General features: G+C 34.9%; 1 protein-coding gene across 1 annotated transcript in view; it reads right to left on the reverse strand.

The window, feature by feature from the left end:
- Positions 1-524: 524 nt before the first annotated feature.
- LOC149777691 (uncharacterized) overlaps positions 525-22,288 on the reverse strand; it is a 47,189-nt gene continuing 25,425 nt past the window's right edge. The window contains exons 6-9 of the mRNA XM_089940409.1: positions 16,345-16,422; positions 13,811-13,885; positions 9,043-9,122; positions 525-1,084 (exon numbers count right to left, since the gene is read on the reverse strand). Coding sequence (XP_089796535.1) covers positions 991-1,084; positions 9,043-9,122; positions 13,811-13,885; positions 16,345-16,422 — 327 coding nt within the window. The 3' untranslated portion in view covers positions 525-990. The remainder of the gene's footprint in view (positions 1,085-9,042; positions 9,123-13,810; positions 13,886-16,344; positions 16,423-22,288) is intronic.

Here is a 22,288-nt window from a genome sequence, read left to right on the forward strand (position 1 = left end):
TGGAGATTAAGTCCAAAATGACAAGTGTCCCTCCATCTCCAAACCATGGAGATGAAGTCCAGAATGACAAGTGTCCCTCCATCCCCAAACCATGGAGATGAAGCCATAAATGTGAGGAGCTGAGGGGACAAAAGGCTGCTTACAGTAGATTACAGTAGACTGACATGAAATTACCTCAAAATGTTTTGATGAGGCATGTGATATTGATTAGTAATGAATAATAATGTTACTGTACAACACTATATACAATAATGAATAATTATGTTACTGTACAACATTATATAAAACAATGGAAAATGATGTTACTGTACAACACTATATACAATAGTGAATAATGATGGTAGTGTAGAACACTATACACAATAATGAATAATGATTTTACTGTACAATACTATACACAATAATGAATAATGATGTTACTGTACAATACTATACACAATAATGAATAATGATGTTACTGTACAATACTATACACAATAATGAATAATGATGTTACTGTACAACATTATACACAATAATGAATATTGATGCTACTGTACAACACTATACACAATAATGAATAATGATGTTACTGTACAACATTATACAAAACAATGGAAAATGATGTTACTGTACAACACTATGCACAATAATGAATAACAATGTTATTGTACAACATTATACAAAACAATGGATAATCATGTTGCTGTACAACACTACACATTACTGAATAATGATGGTAGTGTACAATGCTATGCACAATAATGAATAATGATGTTACTGTACAACATTATACAAAACAATGGATAATGATATTACTGTACAACACTATACACAATAGCGAATAACAATGTTACTGTATAGCACCATATACTACCTTGAATAATGATGCTGTATGCACTACCATAAACAATATTGTTACTGTACAGCACCACAACTCAACGCATCTGGGTCCAAATAACCAAGTCAACGGCTCAATTAGATTGTGGGATGGTGGTGATAGGCATTCCTCTACTGAGGAAATAATTTTCTGCACAAGGCCTGCAGATATTTTGCCCCCTCTTTATGGGAAATGTCCTCAGCTTGAAAACCTGAGTGTAAGCTCCTGAAATATAAAATGTTGATTCATACACATTTGTACAAGTAATTGGCTATCAATACAGTCATGAGAGTAATCAACTATCCACACAGTCGTGAAAGTAATTGGTTTCCATATATTCATGAAAGTAATTGGCTTTCCATATATTCATGAAATTAATTGGCTATCCATACAATCATGAAAATAATTGGCTTTCCATACAGTCATGAAAGTAATTGGTTTCCATATATTCATTAAAGTAATTGACTTTCCATATATTCATGAAATTAATTGGCTATCCATACAGTCATGAAAGTAACTGGCTATCCATACAGTCATGAAAGTAACTGGCTATCAATACAGTCATGAGAGTATCTGGCTTTCCATACAGTCATAAAACTAATTAGCATTCCATATATTCATGAAACTAATTTGCTATCAATACAGGTTTGAAAGTAATTGGCTTTCCATACAGTCATGAAAGTAATTAGCTATCAATACAGTCATGACAGTAACTGGCTATCCGTGCAGACATGAAATTAATTAGCTATCCATACAGTCGTGAAAGTAATTGGCTATCCATGCAGACATGAAAGTAATTAGCTATTCATACAGTCATGAAAGTAATTGGCTATCCATACAGTCATGAAAGTAATGGGCTTTCCATACGGTCATGAAAGTAATTGGCTATCCATACAGTCATGAAAGTAATTGGCTATCCATACATTCATGAAATTAATTGGCTGTCCATACAGTCATGAAAGTAATCGACTATCCATACAGTCATGAAGGTAATTGGCTATCCATACAGGTGTGAAACTAATTAGCTTTCCTTACAGTCATTAAAGTAATCAGCTATCGATGCAGTCATGAAAATAATTGGCTTTCCATACAGTCATGAAAGTAATTGGCCATCCATACAGGCATAAAAGTAATTGGCTATCCATAGTCATGAAAGTAATTGGCTATCCATACAATCCTGAAAGTAATTAGCTTTCCTTACAGTCATAAAAGTAATCAGCTATTAATGCACTCATGAAAGTAATTGGCTATACATACAGTCATGAAAGTAATTAGCTTTCTAGTTGGTTGTGAAAGTAATTAGCTGGGTATGAAAGTGGTTTCATACCAACTTGTAAAAAGTAAAATAGACATCCATTTAGTTGACGCAAGATTTGGGACAGTAAAATACACCATAAATTACTCATTTCAGTGCTTATGTCATTTTGACATAGACCAATACATAATGCATCTTGTCATTATGACATAGACCAATACATAATGCATCTTGTCATTATGACATAGACCGATACATAATGTGTCTTGTCATTTTGACATAGACCAATACATAATGCATCTTGTCATATTGACATGGACCAATACATAATGCATCTTGTCATTTTGACATTGACCAGTACATAATGTGTCTTGTCATTTTGACATAGACCAATACATAATGCATCTTGTCATTTTGACATAGACAAATACATAATGCATCTTGTCATTTTGACACAGACCAATACATAATGCATCTTGTCTCTGTGATGTAGACCAATACATAATGCATCTTGTCATTTTGACATTGACAAATACATAATGCATCTTGTCATTATGACAGACCAATACATAATGCATCTTGTCATTTTGACATTGACAAATACATAATGCATCTTGTCATTATGACATAGACCAATACATAATGCATCTTGTCATTTTGACATAGACCAATACATAATGCATCTTGTCATTAAGACATAGACCAATGCATAATGCATCTTGTCATTTTGACATAGACCAATACATAATGTGTCTTGTCACTTTGACATAGACCAATACATAATGTGTCTTGTCATTTTGACATAGACCAATACATAATGCATCTTGTCATTTTGACATAGACCAATACATAATGTGTCCTTTCATTTTGACATAGACAAATACATAATGCATCTTGTCATTTTGACATACACCAATACATAATGCATCTTGTCATTTTGACATAGACAAATACATAATGCATCTTGTCATTTTGACATAGACCAATACATAATGCATCTTGTCTTTGTGATGTAGACCAATACGTAATGCATCTTGTCATTTTGACATTGACAAATACATAATGCATCTTCTCATTATGACAGACCAATACATAATGCTTCTTGTCAATATGACATAGACTAATACATAATGTGTCTTGTCATTTTGACATGGACCAATACATAATGTGTCTTGTCTTTGACATAGACCAATACATAATGTGTCTTGTCATTCTGACATAGACCAATACATAATGCATCTTGTCATTTTGACATTGACCAATACATAATGCATTTTGTCATTAAGACATAGACCAATGCATAATGCATCTTGTCATTTTGACATAGACCAGTACATAATGTGTCTTGTCACTTTGACATAGACCAATACATAATGCATCTTGTCATTTTGACATAGACCAATACATAATGTGTCTTGTCATTTTGACATAGACCAATACATAATGCATCTTGTCATTTTGACATTGGCCAATACATAATGCATTTTGTCATTAAGACATAGACCAATGCATAATGCATCTTGTCATTTTGACATAGACCAGTACATAATGTGTCTTGTCACTTTGACATAGACCAATACATAATGCATCTTGTCATTTTGACATAGACCAATACATAATGTGTCCTTTCATTTTGACATAGACAAATACATAATGCATCTTGTCATTTTGACATACACCAATACATAATGCATCTTGTCATATTGACATGGACCAATACATAATGCATCTTGTCATTTTGACATTGACCAGTACATAATGTGTCTTGTCATTTTGACATAGACCAATACATAATGCATCTTGTCATTTTGACATAGACAGATACATAATGCATCTTGTCATTTTGACACAGACCAATACATAATGCATCTTGTCTCTGTGATGTAGACCAATACATAATGCATCTTGTCATTTTGACATTGACAAATACATAATGCATCTTGTCATTATGACAGACCAATACATAATGCATCTTGTCATTATGACATTGACAAATACATAATGCATCTTGTCATTATGACATAGACCAATACATAATGCATCTTGTCATTTTGACATAGACCAATACATAATGCATCTTGTCATTAAGACATAGACCAATGCATAATGCATCTTGTCATTTTGACATAGACCAATACATAATGTGTCTTGTCACTTTGACATAGACCAATACATAATGTGTCTTGTCATTTTGACATAGACCAATACATAATGCATCTTGTCATTTTGACATAGACCAATACATAATGTGTCCTTTCATTTTGACATAGACAAATACATAATGCATCTTGTCATTTTGACATACACCAATACATAATGCATCTTGTCATTTTGACATAGACAAATACATAATGCATCTTGTCATTTTGACATAGACCAATACATAATGCATCTTGTCTTTGTGATGTAGACCAATACATAATGCATCTTGTCATTTTGACATTGACAAATACATAATGCATCTTCTCATTATGACAGACCAATACATAATGCTTCTTGTCAATATGACATAGACTAATACATAATGTGTCTTGTCATTTTGACATGGACCAATACATAATGTGTCTTGTCTTTGACATAGACCAATACATAATGTGTCTTGTCATTCTGACATAGACCAATACATAATGCATCTTGTCATTTTGACATTGACCAATACATAATGCATTTTGTCATTAAGACATAGACCAATGCATAATGCATCTTGTCATTTTGACATAGACCAGTACATAATGTGTCTTGTCACTTTGACATAGACCAATACATAATGCATCTTGTCATTTTGACATAGACCAATACATAATGTGTCTTGTCATTTTGACATAGACCAATACATAATGCATCTTGTCATTTTGACATAGACCAATACATAATGTGTCCTTTCATTTTGACATAGACAAATACATAATGCATCTTGTCATTTTGACATACACCAATACATAATGCATCTTGTCATTTTGACATAGACAAATACATAATGCATCTTGTCATTTTGACATAGACCAATACATAATGCATCTTGTCTTTGTGATGTAGATGAATACATAATGCATCTTGTCATTTTGACATTGACAAATACATAATGCATCTTGTTATTATGACAGACCAATACATAATGCATCTTGTCATTTTGACATTGACAAATACATAATGCATCTTGTCATTATGACATAGACCAATACATAATGCATCTTGTCATTTTGACATAAACCAATACATAATGTGTCTTGTGATTTTGACATACACCAATACATAATGTGTCTTGTCATTTTGACATAGACCAATACATAATGTGTCTGTCATTATGACATAGACCAATACATAATGCATCTTAGCATTAAGACATAGACCAGTACATAATGCATCTTGTCATTTTGACATACACCAATACATAATGCATCTTATCATTTTGACATACACCAATTCATAATGCATCTTGTCATTTTGACATAGACCAATACATAATGCATCTTGTCATTAAGACATTGACCAATACGTAATGCATTTTGTCATTTTGACATAGACAAATACATAATGCATCTTGTCATTTTGACACAGACCAATACATAATGCATCTTGTCATTTTGACATAAACCAATACATAATGTGTCTTGTGATTTTGACATACACCAATACATAATGTCTTGTCATTTTGACATAGACCAATACATAATGTGTCTGTCATTATGACATAGACCAATACATAATGCATCTTAGCATTAAGACATAGACCAGTACATAATGCATCTTGTCATTTTGACATACACCAATACATAATGCATCTTATCATTTTGACATACACCAATTCATAATGCATCTTGTCATTTTGACATAGACCAATACATAATGCATCTTGTCATTAAGACATTGACCAATACGTAATGCATTTTGTCATTTTGACATAGACAAATACATAATGCATCTTGTCATTTTGACACAGACCAATACATAATGCATCTTGTCATTTTGACATAGACAAATACATAATGCATCTTGTCATTTTGACATAGACCAATAGATAATGCATCTTGTCTTTGTGATGTAGACCAATACATAATGCATCTTGTCATTTTGACATTGACAAATACATAATGCATCTTGTCATTATGACAGACCAATACATAATGCATCTTGTCAATATGACATTGACAAATACATAATGCATCTTGTCATTATGACATAGACCAATACATAATTCATCTTGTCATTTTGTCAGAGTAATACATAATGTGTCTTGTCATTTTGACATAGACCAATACATAATGTGTCTTGTCATTTTTGACATAGACCAATACATAATGTGTCTTGTCATTCTGACATAGACCAATACATAATGCATCTTGTCATTTTGACATTGACCAGTACATAATGTGTCTTGTCATTTTGACATAGACCAATAGATAATGCATTTTGTCTTTGTGATGTAGACCAATACATAATGCATCTTGTCATTTTGACATTGACAAATACATAATGCATCTTGTCATTATGACAGACCAATACATAATGCATCTTGTCATTATGACATTGACAAATACATAATGCATCTTGTCATTATGACATAGACCAATACATAATGCATCTTGTCATTTTGACATAGACCAGTACATAATGTGTCTTGTCATTTTGACATAGACGAATACATAATGTGTCTTGTCATTTTGACATAGACCAATACATAATGTGTCTTGTCATTTTGACATAGACCAATACATAATGCATCTTGTCATTTTGACATAGACAAATACATAATGTGTCTTTTCATTTTGACATAGACCAATACATAATGCATCTTGTCATTATGACATAGACCAATGCATAATGCATCTTGTCATTTTGACATGGACCAATACATAATGTGTGTTGTCATTTTGACATAGTTCAATAAATAATGTGTCTTGTCATTATGACATAGACCAATACATAATGCATCTGATCATTATGACATAGACCAATACATAATGCATCTTGTCATTTTGACATATACCAATACATAATGCATCTTGTCATTTTGACACAGACCAATACATAATGCATTTTGTCATTATGAGATTGACAAATATATAATGCATCTTGTCATTATGACATAGACGAATACATAATGTGTCTTGTCATTTTGACATAGACCAATACATAATGTGTCTTGTCATTTTGACATAGACCAATACATAATGCATCTTGTCATTATGATATAGACCAATACATAATGCATCTTGTCATTTTGACGTAGACCAATACATAATGCATCTTGTCATTTTGACATAGACCAATACATAATGCATCTTGTCATTTTGACATAGGCCAATACATAAAGCATCTTGTCATTTTGAAGTAGGGCAATACATGATGCATGTTGTCATTTTGACATTGACCAATACATAATGCATCTTGTCATTATGACATAGACTAATACATAATGCATCTTGTCATTTTGACATAGACCATATATTTGTACACTGAATCATTTTACCTTTGACAGTCAAATTTTGAACAAATATTGTTGCCAATAAATACTAAATATTTAAACAGTAAATACTCCTGTGTACTAAGCCACCCTGTACTTTATTGTCTTGCATGTTGGCAAACATAGTGCAGGATTGGTTCCCTAAAGTATTACCAATGTCTCTGAGTGACCTTTCAACCCCAGTAAGCAGATTTGTCTTTCCCAAAAGTGAACTGTTTTTTGTGGAGTCATTGTAACTTTCATGTTTAATCTGTGTAATATATATGTTTAATGTAGATCTGTGTAATAAACATGTATGGGAAATACATCTGTGTGGTATAAATATGTGTAATAAACATGTATGGGAAATACATCTGTGTGGTATAAATATGTGTAATATACATGCATGGGAAATACATCTGTGTGTGTTGTATAAATATGTGTAATAAACATGTATGGGAAATACATCTGTGTGGTATAAATATGTGTAATATACATGTATGGGAAATACATCTGTGTGGTATAAATATGTGTAATATACATGTATGGGAAATACATGTGTGTGGTAATATACATGTATGGGAAATACATCTGTGTGGTATTAATATGTGTAATAAACATGTATGGGAAATACATCTGTGTGGTATAAATATGTGTAATAAACATGTATGGGAAATACATCTGTGTGGTATAAATATGTGTAATAAACATGTATGGGAAATACATCTGTGTGGTATAAATATGTGTAATATACATGTATGGGAAATACATCTGTGTGGTAATATACATGTATGGGAAATACATCTGTGTGGTATTAATGTGTGTCATCTTATTTCAAGTGCAAGCCTGTTACAAAATATGATCAAGTTATTTGACATGCAATTTAACTTACAGCATTGAAAATGAGTTTCTTTGTCAGTTTACTTTGACCTTAAAATCAATACTAGTGGGTTTTTCCCAGCTCTGATTAAGACATTCACTTGGATTTAGTCAAGGTACTTGGTATGAAATGGGAGTTACTCTGACCTGGACATTTATCCTTCACAAATAATTAGTGTTTTTCTTACAAGTGCATGCATTCCAAAGTCTAAATATAGAAGTAAAGTTGTTGTCAAAATTCTAGATATCTTCTTTCATTCACACTGACCTTGACCTCTGATATTTTTTCACCCTGAAATAGGTGTCTTCATTACCCCAAATGCAAGCATGCAGAATGATGACCCAGAATTCAACTGTTCTGCCAAACCATTTACCTTCTTTCAGTCAGTGACCTTGATCGTCAACTTTATGAGCCCAGAATTAATAGGTTTTTTCTGTACCCTAAGTGCAGCTGAGCTACAAAGTTTTGTCAAGATCTGCAAATTAGGTTATTGTACAGAAGAGAAAAACAAGAAACAGAGGGACAAACAGGCAGACAGACAGATGGATGATATTGCATGGTATACTATGTGATGAGGTGGCATATAAAAACTGGTGAAATATTACCTGAAATCATCAGCTTCAGGACCTTCTGGCTGTGGGTTGGTTTGTACATCACTTGTAATCGGTGGCAATGATGATGGTGTCTACAAGATAGTTAAATGGCCTTAACATACATCATGGATTTATTCATAGAAAATTCTTATATATGGCAGTGCAAAAGCATAGAGGAAAAAAAAACAACAACAACAAAAAAATGGGAAAATAAACATGTCACATGCATCTGAATGTTCATTTCTGGTAACACTTGATAATTTTGTGTTGTCATTCTTTCTATTTACTGCCTGGCCATAAAAGGAACAATTAGTCAAACTCTTCTATCAAAATTAGGCTTTAAATTGATATTTGTCTGTACATGCTGAAAAAAAATGTGTGTAGAAAAATTCAAAACTATCAATAAAACCTGAACAGTGTTACAATGGTGTGTTTTGTATTATTAATTTATATTGTGTTCTTGACATTTGTCCATGATTGAGGGTCAAATTTTTGACCTACATGACTTTTGTCATTTTAAAAAAAAAAACCTGTTCACTTTGATGTTAGTTCATGAGTTTTTCCTTAAGGAAGTTCTATTTTCTCTTCAAGGGTAAGTGGAATTAGTAAAGATATGAATTATAACGTCTTCATTCCTGTTTAATATCAGTCTTTGGGAATCTAAGATCAGAGTTTCTAGTTGTGTTCAGTTATAATTTGAGAGGAATTATTTATTTAAATTATTGGAATTACAAAATGCTCATTGACTTTTGAGGATGTATTCAAGACTTTCTGTATGTCAAGGAATCATGTATACCTAATATTTATGTAGTATATCTTAACTAAAATGTACCTGGGGTTCATTTCCTTATAGTGTATTACCCAAAAGTGGTTCATTTACAGCCTACATTATTAAAAACACAGAATTTGGTTCATCCTATGCTGCACAAGTAGAGTTCTTGCAATGAGAAAATGGATAAACTTAAACTTTCTTTCTATGGACTGATGGACTGCACCATAGCTAAGGTACTTATAGATTTGAGTTAGACAGTAATGTCACAACATAACAGGTTTTGTTTGGAGGCTGTCCACTTTCAAGGAGCAATCTTCAGCTGTCAAGGCAGGTGAAATATAAGATTGTATTCCTTTTTGCTATTAATATTATATGATAGAATAGTTTGATGTATTCAATGTTCCAGTATTTATTCTAAATTTTAAAGATAATCAGACCTATATAGACTATAATTTGTTATTAAGTTAGCTATTTTATTACTGAACAAATGAACTAAATTCATTTAAATGTTGCATAGGTGAGAAAATGTTTGAGTTCTTATAGTTCTGTTAAGATTGTTCTTATCAGGTACAGATTCATATACAAGCCCGATTATAATAATAATCTCTGTACAGTTCTGATGAAATGACTTAATACGAAACAAACAATATCATGTGAGCACATGTGTAATTTATATCAGTACTACATGGATTTAGTCATTATATCTTCATCTGCTTGGGATGTCTAATTCTGGATGTCTGACTATGTGTCTGGATTCGGAATTGTGACCATCTGTCTGAATTTGGAGTAGTGACCATGTGTCTGAATTTGGAGTTGTATCCATGTGTCTGGATTTGGAGTTGTGACCATGTGTCTGAATTTGGAGTAATGACCATGCATCTGATTTGGAGTAGTGACCAAGTGTCTGAATTCACAGTAGTGACCATGTGTCTGAATTTGGAAGTGTGACCATGTTTGTGAATTCAGAGTAGTTACAGTGTGTCTGAATTTATAGTAGTGACCATGCATCTAAATTTGGAGTTGTGTCCATGTGTGTGAATTCGGAATAGTGTCTATGTGTCTGAATTCATATTATTGACCATGTGTCTGAATTTGGAATTGTGACCAGGTGTCTGAATTTGGAGTAGTGACCATGCATCTGAATTTGTAGTTGTGTCCCTGTGTCTGAATTTGGAATAGTGACCATGTGTCTGAATTTGGAGTAGTTACCATGTGCCTGAAGTTGGAATTGTGACCATGCATCTGAATTTGGAGTTGTGTCCATGTGTCTGAATTTGGAGTAGTGACCATGCATCTGAATTTGGAGTTGTGTCCATGTGTCTGAATTTGGGATAGTGACCATGTGTCTGAATTCATATTATTGACCATGTGTCTGAATTTGGAATTGTGACCATATGTCTGAATTTGGAATTGTGACCATGTGTCTGAATTTGGAGCTGTGACCATGTGTCTGAATTTGGAGTTGTGACCATGTATCTGAATTTGGAGTTGTGACCATGTGTCTAAATGTGGAGATGTGACCATGTGTCTAAATTTGGGATAGTGACCATGTGTCTGAATTCATATTATTGACCATGTGTCTGAATTTGGAATTGTGACCATATGTCTGAATTTGGAGCTGTGACCATGTGTCTGAATTTGGAGTTGTGACCATGTATCTGAATTTGGAGTTGTGACCATGTGTCTAAATGTGGAGATGTGACCATGTGTCTGAATTTGGAATTGTGACCAGGAGTCTGAATTCAGAGTAGTTACCATGTGTCTGAATTTGGAATTGTGACCATGTGTCTGAATTTGAAATTGTGACCATATGTCTGAATTTGGAGCTGTGACCATGTGTCTGAATTTGGAGTTGTGACCATGTATCTGAATTTGGAGTTGTGACCATGTTTCTAAATGTGGAGATATGACCATGCATCTGAATTTGGAATTGTGACCATGTGTCTGAATTTGGAATTGTGACCATGTGTCTAAATTTGGAGTTGTGACCATGTGTCTGAATTTGGAGTTGTGACCAGGTGTCTGAATTCAGAGTAGTGATCATGTGTCTGAATTTTGAGTTGTGACCATGTGTGTGATTCAGAGAGTTGTGACCATACATCTGAATTTGAACTTGTGTCCATGTGTCTGAATTTGGAGTAATGACCATGTGTCTGAATTTGGATTAGTGACCATATGTCTGAATTTGGAATTGTGACCAGGTGTATGAATTTGGAGTTGTGACCATACATCTGAATTTGGACTTGTGTCCATGTGTCTGAATTTGGAGTAATGACCATGTGTCTGAATTGGGAGTTATGACCTCATGTCTGAATTCAGAGTAGTGACCATGTGTCTGAATTTGGAATTGTGACCAGGTGTATGAATTTGGAGTTGTGACCATTCATCTGAATTTGGACTTGTGTCCATGTGTCTGAATTTGGAGTAGTGACCATGTGTCTGAATTTGGAGTTATGACCATTTGTCTGAATTCATATTAGTGACCATGTGTCTGAATCAAGAATTGTGACCATGTGTCTGAATTCATATTAGTGACCATGTGTCTGATTTCATATTAGTGACCATATGTCTGAATTTGGAATTGTGACCAGGTGTATGAATTTGGAGTTGTGACCATACATCTGAATTTGGACTTGTGTCCATGTGTCTGAATTTGGAGTAGTGACCATGTGTCTGAATTTGGAGTTATGACCATTTGTCTGAATTCATATTAGTGACCATAAGTCTGAATCAAGAATTGTCACCATGTGTATGAATTCAGAGTAGAGTCCATGTGTCTGAATTTGGAATTGTGACCATGTGTGTGAATTTGGACTGGTGAGAGGTGTCTGAATTTAGAGTAGTGACTATGTGTCTAAATTTGGAGCTGCCTGATGTCCCCGTATCTCAAATGGCTCCCAAACTACAATAATGGGACCAAGAAGAGTATGGCTGACCTGTGAACTTTGTTACAACTTTATGGTTTTAAATTAAGTAATAGAAAAGAGTAAGAAGTAACAAGCTTTGTAAAATTCAACAAATAATTTATTTTCCTGGAATACAAAGTGAAAATGTTAAAAAAAGAACTTATGGTATTGCAAATCAAATCCCAAATAATCCTAGAATTACAGACAAAAGTCCTAATAATTAAAGTTCTGAATAAAAACTTTTGATGGATCACAATAATACAATCCAAGTAATACATCTTCACTTGAAATTTCCCTATAAATTTAAGTCTCTATTTCAAAGAATGGTATTTTCGAAGAGCTCTTTGTATTTCCAGAGAAGAATCACTTGATTTAAATAATTTGAATGAATGAAATTCCAACCCAAATGAATTTCTGGTCACAACAATAACAAAACTGATTGTGCTAAGATCTTAAAGTATGAATCACAAATTTTCAAATAAACAAGATTTATATTTTAAATAAGGACATAAAATGAGACCCCGGATAAGGGTCAAAGTTCATTGTTATAGAAGAATCTTGTTATAATTAGAAAGTCCATTGCCAAAATCTCATTAAAACATATGACAATCAGTAGTCTAGCTATACAAAAAATACAGTGTTCTTGACTCAGCTTATGATAATGATCATCATGCAGAGAAAAAAGATTGTTTACCAAATCAGTGACTGATTTTGGACAAGCTAATAGATTGTTGTTGTTGTTGTTGTAGGGTTTAACGTCATTTTTCAGCACACGATAGGCTATACATGGCGGCCAGTATTAATAGTGGAGGAAGAACCTGGGAAAACCCGGGAAAAAAACACCAACCCTCGAGAAGCTACTGGCAAGCTTTCTCACATACCCACATTGGCTGAATCCGAGACTCGAGCCTACGCAGACAGAGGTGAGATGGCAGTGATCCATAACAGAGAGTGCTTTAGACCACTCGGCCACTCAGGGCCCCAGCTAATAGATAGAATGTTTCATTACAAATGGTGTATAATGAAATAAAAAATAATAAAACTAACAAACAATATAATTATTATATATACATAACAACTTGCATTTATATTTTAAATTCACCTGTTGAACAGCAGGCTGGTTTTGCTGGGATAATGTTAAACTTTGTGGCCATTTTGGAAATGTCAACCCTGAACTCTGCAATGAAAAGAAAAACAGAAAAGGATCTGAAGAACAGTAAGCATGTAAATATATTCCTGTATTTTTACCATCCACAGTCTGTCCCCCACCATCAAGGGACAGCAGGGTAATGAAACATCCATGAGTCAAATTCAGTTCCACATGTGAATTGTCTTTTCATTCCCAGTAAATGTATATGACCATTAAAAGTAAAAATATCAAGTGTTTTATGTTATGACCAAGGTGCTAAGTCTCCGCTGGTAAGAATATACCCAGGGGAAAAGTTCCCACTGGTAAGAATAAACCCAGGGGCAAAGTCCCCAATGATAAGAATAGACCAGAGGCAAAGTCCCAACTGGTAAGAATGTACACAGGGGCAAATTCCCCACTGGTAATAACATACCCAAGGGCTGAGTCTCCACTGGTAAGTATAGACCCAGATGCCAATCAGAGTCACTTGCATATGTGAATGCATCTTTTTCTGCTCAAGAACTGTATAATAGTTTCAGGGTGTGGATCTCAGGAGACCCAGGGTCCACTAATATGTGTCCTGGTACAACTGAAATGGGTCCCATTCAAATCCCTCCTAATTCTCAGACATGTTAGTATCATAATTTGGGAGATTTCGAATTAATGTAAAACAACCCTCTCCCCCACCCCCACCCTCAATTCATTTAAAACTTTTACATGAATATAGTCATCTACATCCCATGCCATGCAAAAATGTCTGCCAGGAGACAATGGCTTGTTAAAAATGTCTGCCAGGAGACAATGATTTGTTAAAAATGTCTGCCAGGTGACAATGACTTGTTAAAAATGTCTGCCAGGTGACAATGACTTGTTAAAAATGTCTGCCAGGAGACAATGGCTTGTTAAAAATGTCTGCCAGGAGACAATGATTTGTTAAAAATGTTTGCCAGGAGACAATGGCTTGTTAAAAATGTCTGCCAGGAGACAATGATTTGTTAAAAATGTCTGCCAGGAGACAATGATTTGTTAAAAATGTTTGCCAGGAGACAATGGCTTGTTAAAAATGTCTGCCAGGAGACAATGATTTGTTAAAAATGTCTGCCAGGTGACAATGAATTGTTAAAAATGTCTGCCAGGAGACAATGACTTGTTAAAAGTGTCTGCCAGGAGAGGACGATTTATTATTATTAGTAGTTGTTGTTGTGGGGTTTAACGCCATTTTTCAGCACACGATAGGCTATGTATGGTGGCCAGTATTAATGGTGGAGGAAGAACCCGAGAAAACCCCAGGAAGAACCACCGACCCACGAGAAGCTACTGGCAAACTTTCTCACATACCCACATTGGCTGAATCCTAGACTCGAACCCATGCAGACAGAGGTGAGATGGCAGTGATCTGTAACGGAGAGCGCTTTAGACCACTCGGCCACTCGGGGCCCCAATGATTTTTTAGAGGCTTTTTAAATGTCTGCCTTGAGACAAAAATTTGTTAGAGATTATTAAAAATATCTGCTATAGACAATGAGTGTTTAGGCATTTTTTTAAAACATCTGGCAGAAGACAACAATTTGTTGATATTTTAAAACATCTGCCAAGAGACAACAATTTGTTGATGATATTTTAAAACATCTGCCAAGAGGCAACAATTTGTTGATGATATTTTAAAACATCTGCCAAGAGAAAACAATTTGTTGATATTTTAAAACATCTGCCAAGAGACAACAGTTTGTTGATGATATTTTAAAATATCTGCCAAGGACAAAAATTTGTTAGAGATTTTCTAAATGTTTGCCAGGAGACAAGGATTTGTTAAAATTAAGTATTCATTTAACTTTCTGTATAAATTCAAGTCTCTTTTTTCAAGAAAGGTATTTTTTAAGAGCACATTGTATTTCTAGAGAAAATCACTTAAATTAAATAATTTGGATAAATAAAATTCCGGCCCAAATGAATTGCTGGTCACAACAATAGTACAACTGATTCTGCTAAGATCTTCAATCGTGAAGGACAAATGTTCAAAAAACATGATTTATACTTTAAATTAAGATATAAAATGAGACCCCAGATAAGGGTTTAAATTAAGATATAAAATGAGACCCCAGATAAGGGTTTAAATTAAGATATAAAAAGAGACCCCAGGTAAGGGTTTAAATTAAGATATAAAATGAGACCTCAGATAAGGGTCAAACGTACACTGTTCAAAAAGGATCTTAGTTATTATTAGAAAGTCCATCACCAAAATCACAACAAAATATATGGAAATCAGTAGTCTAGCTAATCCAAAAAATTACAATGTCCTTGACTCAACTTATGATAATGATCCTCACACTGAGAAAGGAAACTGTTTACCAAACTGTCACTGATTTTGGACAAGGTCAGCTATTAGATATAATGTGTCATTATCCCCCACCCCCAAATATCATGAAATACAGAAAAATATATAACATAAAAACTGAGAAACAATGCAAATTAAATGTACATAACTTGCATATATATTTTACACTCACCTGTTGAACAGCAGGCTGGCATTGCTGAAAGAATGTTAAATTTTGTGACCAAATTGCAATTGGCAACAACTTTGAACTCTGTAATGAAAAGAAAAACAGAAGAAAACTTGAGAAATGGTAAGCAATTTGCTGATGTAAATATATTCCAGCCTTTCCAACATCCACTACCTCTATCCATAAGATGTATAGTCAAAACAAGTGAAAGCAACAGGATTGTTTGCATTATTGAGTCATTCAATGCATTAAGCTACAAGACCAAACAGGGCAAGAACAAAAATTTGTTAAGCACACATCCCTTTACTCTCCCACTGTCTCCCTTCCAGCCACTACAGTCTGTCCCCCACTGTCAAGGGACAGCAGGGTAAAAAAAAAAACATTCAAGGGTCAAATTCAGCTCCACATGTGAATTGTCTTTTCATTCCCAGTCAATGTACAAGACAAATAAGTGTAAAAATGTAAAGTTTTTGATGTTATGATCTAGGGTCTAAGTCTGCACTGGTAAGAATAGACCCAGGGGCAAATTCCCCACTGGCAAGAATATACCTAGGGCAAAGTCCCCACTGGTAAGAATAGACCCATGCGGCAAAATCCCCACTGATAAGAATATACCCATAGGCTAAGTCCCAACTGGGAAGATTTTACCCAGGGACAAAATCCCACTGGTAATAACATACACCAGGTCAAATTCTCCACTGGTAAGAATAGACTCAGTGGCAAAGTCCCCACTGGTAAAATCGACCCAGTGGTAAGAATAGACCCAGGGACAAGGTCCTTACTGTAAGAATAGACCGAAGGGTTATGTCCCTTTTAGAAAGAATCGATCATGAGTAAAGTCCCCACTGGTAAGAATAGACCTATTAGAGCTAAGTCCCCACTGAGAAGAATAGACCAGAGGCAAAGTCCCCAACTGGTGAGAAGAGACCCAGGGATTGAGTCACCCACTAATAAGAATAGACCCTGTGACCAAGTCCCCACTGGTAATAACAGACCCATGGACTGAGTTCCCCACTGGTTAGAATAGACCAGGCCGGGCAGGTGTCAATCAGAGTCAGTTGCATATGTGAATGTGTCTTTTTCTGTTCAAGAACCATATAATAGTAATAGGGTGGGGATCTCAGGAGACCCAGGGTTCACAACTATGTGTCCTGGTACAAGTGACAAATGGGTTCCATTCAAATCCCTCCTAATTCTCAGACATGTTAGCATCATAATTTGTGAGATTTTGAATTTATGTACAACAACCCTCATCCCACTCCCGATTCATTTAAAACTTTTTTTTATGAATATAGAGTCATCTACATCCCATGCTGGGGCCCCGAGTGGTCTAAAGCGCTGTCCGTTACGGATTACTGCCATCTCACCTCTGTCTGCGCTGGTTCGACTCTCGGATTCGGCCATTGTGGGTATGTGAGAAAGCTTGCTAATAGCTTCTCATACGTCGGTTATTCTTTCCAGGGTTTTCCTGGGTTCTTCCTCCACCATTAATACTGGTCGCCATGTATAGCCTATTGTGTGCTGAAAAATGGCGTTAAACTTTACAACAACAACAACAACAACAACAACATCCCATACCATACCTGGAGACAATGATTTGTTAAAGATGTCTGCCAGGAGACAATGATTTTGTTAGATATTTTTTTAATGTCTGCCAGGAGACAATGATTTGTGAGATTTTCAAAAATATCTGCCAGGAGACAACAATTTGTTAAAGATTTATTAAATATATCTGCTAGGAGACAATTTGTTATGAGATTTTTCTGAGGAAATAATAGTTAATTTTCATCATGGTGACTGTATTATGCATGTGCCAGTTAGCCCTTTCTAAATTTCATCATGGTGACTGTATTATGCATGTGCCAGTTAGCCCATTTAATTTTCATCATGGTGACTGTATATGCATGTGCCAGTTAGCCCATTTAATTTTCATCATGGTGACTGTATTATGCATCTGCCAGTTAGCCCATTTAATTTTCATCATGGTGACTGTATATGCATGTGCCAGTTAGCCCATTTAATTTTCATCATGGTGACTGTATTATGCATGTGTCAGTTAGCCCATTTAATTTTCATCATGGTGACTGTATTATGCATGTGCCAGTTAGCCCTTTTAAATTTTTTTTCATCATGGTGACTGTATTATGCATGTGTCAGTTAGCCCATTTAATTTTCATCATGGTGACTATTATGCATGTGTCATTTAGCCCATTTAATTTTCATCATGGTGACTGTATATGCATGTGCCAGTTAGCCCATTTAATTTTCATCATGGTGACTGTATTATGCATCTGCCAGTTAGCCCATTTAATTTTCATCATGGTGACTGTATTATGCATGTGTCATTTAGCCCATTTAATTTTCATCATGGTGACTGTATATGCATGTGCCAGTTAGCCCATTTAATTTTCGTCATGGTGACTGTATTATGCATGTGCCAGTTAGCCGTTTTTAAGATTTTTCATCATGGTGACTGTATATGCATGTGCCAGTTAGCCCATTTAATTTTCATCATGGTGACTGTATTATGCATGTGTCAGTTAGCCCATTTAATTTTCATCATGGTAACTGTATATGCATGTGCCAGTTAGCCCATTTAATTTTCATCATGGTGACTGTATTATGCATGTGCCAGTTAGCCCATTTAATTTTCATCGTGGTGACTGTATATGCATGTGCCAGTTAGCCCATTTAATTTTCATCATGGTGACTGTATCATGCATGTGCCAGTTAGCCCATTTAATTTTCATCATGGTGACTGTATTATGCATGTGACAGTTAGCCCTTTTTAATTTTCATCATGGTGACTGTATTATGCATGTGCCAGTTAGCCCTTTTTAATTTTTTTCATCATGGTGACTGTATATATATGTGTCATTTAGCCCATTTAATTTTCATCATGGTGACTGTATATGCATGTGCCAGTTAGCCCATTTAATTTTCATCATGGTGACTGTATTATGCATGTGCCAGTTAGCCCTTTTAAATTTTTTTCATCATGGTGACTGTATTATGCATGTGTCAGTTGGCCCATTTAATTTTCATCATGGTGACTATTATGCATGTGTCATTTAGCCCATTTAATTTTCATCATGGTGACTGTATTATGCATGTGCCAGTTAGCCCATTGAATTTTCATCATGGTGACTGTATTATGCATGTGCCAGTTAGCCCATTTAATTTTCATCATGGTGACTGTATTATGCATGTGTCATCTAGCCCATTTAATTTTCATCATGGTGACTGTATATGCATGTGCCAGTTAGCCCATTTAATTTTCATCATGGTGACTGTATTATGCATGTGTCAGTTAGCCCATTTAATTTTCATCATGGTGACTGTATTATGCATGTGCCAGTTAGCCCATTTAATTTTCATCGTGGTGACTGTATTATGCATGTGCCAGTTAGCCCATTTAATTTTCATCGTGGTGACTGTATATGCATGTGCCAGTTAGCCCATTTAATTTGCATCATGGTGACTGTATTATGCATGTGCCAGTTAGGCCATCTAATTTTCATCATGGTGACTGTATTATGCATGTGCCAGTTGGCCTATTTAATTTTCATCATGGTGACTGTATTATGCATGTGCCAGTTGGCCTATTTAATTTTCATCATGGTGACTGTATTATGCATGTGAAAGTTGGCCCATTTAATTTTCATCATGGTGACTGTATTATGCATGTGTCATTTAGCCCATTTAATTTTCATCATGGTGACTGTATTATGCATGTGCCAGTTGGCCCATTTAATTTTCATCATGGTGACTGTATTATACATGTGTCATTTAGCCCATTTAATTTTCATCATGGTTACTGTATATGCATGTGCCAGTTAGCCCATTTAATTTTCATCATGGTGACTGTATTATGCATGTGCCAGGTAGCCCATTTAATTTTCATGATGGTGACTGTATTATGCATGTGTCATTTAGCCCAATTAATTTTCATCATGGTGACTATTATGCATGTGCCAGTTAGCCCTTGTTAATTTTCATCATGGTGACTGTATATGCATGTGTCATTTAGCCCATTTAATTTTCATCATGGTGACTGTATTATGCATGTGCCAGTTAGCCCTTTTTAAATTTCATGATGGTGACTTTATATGCATGTGCCAGTTAGCCCTTTTTAAATTTCATCATGGTGACTGTATTATGCATGTGTCATTTAGCCCATTTAATTTTCGTCATGGTGACTGTATATGCATATGTCATTTAGCCCATTTAATTTTCATCATGGTGACTGTATTATGCATGTGCCAGTTAGCCCATTTAATTTTCATGATGGTGGCTGTATTATGCATGTGTCATTTAGCCCATTCAATTTTCATCATGGTGACTGTATTATGCATGTGCCAGTTAGCCCTTTTTAATTTTCATCATGGTGACTGTATTATGCATGTGCCAGTTAGCCCTTTTAAAATTTCATCATGGTGACTGTATTATGCATGTGCCATTTAGCCCATTTAATTTTCATCATGGTGACTGTATTATGCATGTGCCAGTTAGCCCTTTTTAATTTTCATCATGGTGACTGTATATGCATGTGTCATTTAGTCCATTTAAGTTTCATCATGGTGACTCTATTATGCATGTGCCAGTTAGCCCTTTTCAATTTTTTTCATCATGGTGACTGTATATGCATGTGCCAGTTAACCCATTTAATTTTCATCATGGTGACTGTATTATGCATGTGCCAGTTAGCCCTTTTTAATTTTCATCATGGTGACTGTATTATGCATGTGCCAGTTAGCCCTTTTTAAATATCATCATGGTGACTGTATTATGCATGTGCCATTTAGCCCATTTAATTTTCATCATGGTGACTGTATTATGCATGTGCCAGTTAGCCCTTTTTAATTTTCATCATGGTGACTGTATATGCATGTGTCATTTAGTCCATTTAATTTTCATCAAGGTGACTGTATTATGCATGTGCCAGTTAGCCCTTTTTAAATTTCATCATGGTGACTGTATTATGCATGTGCCATTTAGCCCATTTAATTTTCATCATGGTGACTGTATTATGCATGTGCCAGTTAGCCCTTTTTAAATTTCATGATGGTGACTGTATATGCATGTGCCAGTTAGCCCTTTTTAAATTTCATCATGGTGACTGTATTATGCATGTGTCATTTAACCCATTTAATTTTCATCATGGTGACTGTATTATGCATGTGCCAGTTAGCCCATTTAATTTTCATCATGGTGACTGTATTATGCATGTGCCGGGTAGCCCATTTAATTTTCATCATGGTGACTGTATTATGCATGTGTCAGTTAGCCCATTTAATTTTCATCGTGGTGACTGTATATGCATGTGCCAGTTAGCCCATTTAATTTTCATCATGGTGACTGTATTATGCATGTGCCAGTTAGCCCATTTAATTTTCATCATGGTGACTGTATTATGCATGTGCCAGTTGGCCTATTTAATTTTCATCATGGTGACTGTATTATGCATGTGCCAGTTGGCCGATTTAATTTTCATCATGGTGACTGTATTATGCATGTGTCATTTAGCCCATTTAATTTTCATCATGGTGACTATTATGCATGTGCCAGTTGGCCCATTTTATTTTCAACATGGTGACTGTATTATACATGTGTCATTTAGCCTATTTAATTTTCATCATGGTGACTGTATTATGCATGTGCCGGGTAGCCCATTTAATTTTCATCATGGTGACTGTATTATGCATGTGCCGGGTAGCCCATTTAATTTTCATCATGGTGACTGTATTATGCATGTGCCAGTTAGCCCATTTAATTTTCATCATGGTGACTGTATTATGCATGTGCCGGGTAGCCCATTTAATTTTCATGATGGTGACTGTATTATGCATGTGTCATTTAGCCCATTTAATTTTCATCATGGTGACTGTATTATGCATGTGCCAGTTAGCCCTTTTTAATTTTCATCATGGTAACTGTATATGCATGTGTC

This window comes from Sinohyriopsis cumingii, chromosome 17 (assembly GCF_028554795.1).
Source record: "Sinohyriopsis cumingii isolate HCF-2022 chromosome 17, ASM2855479v2, whole genome shotgun sequence".
NCBI lineage: Eukaryota > Metazoa > Mollusca > Bivalvia > Unionida > Unionidae > Sinohyriopsis > Sinohyriopsis cumingii.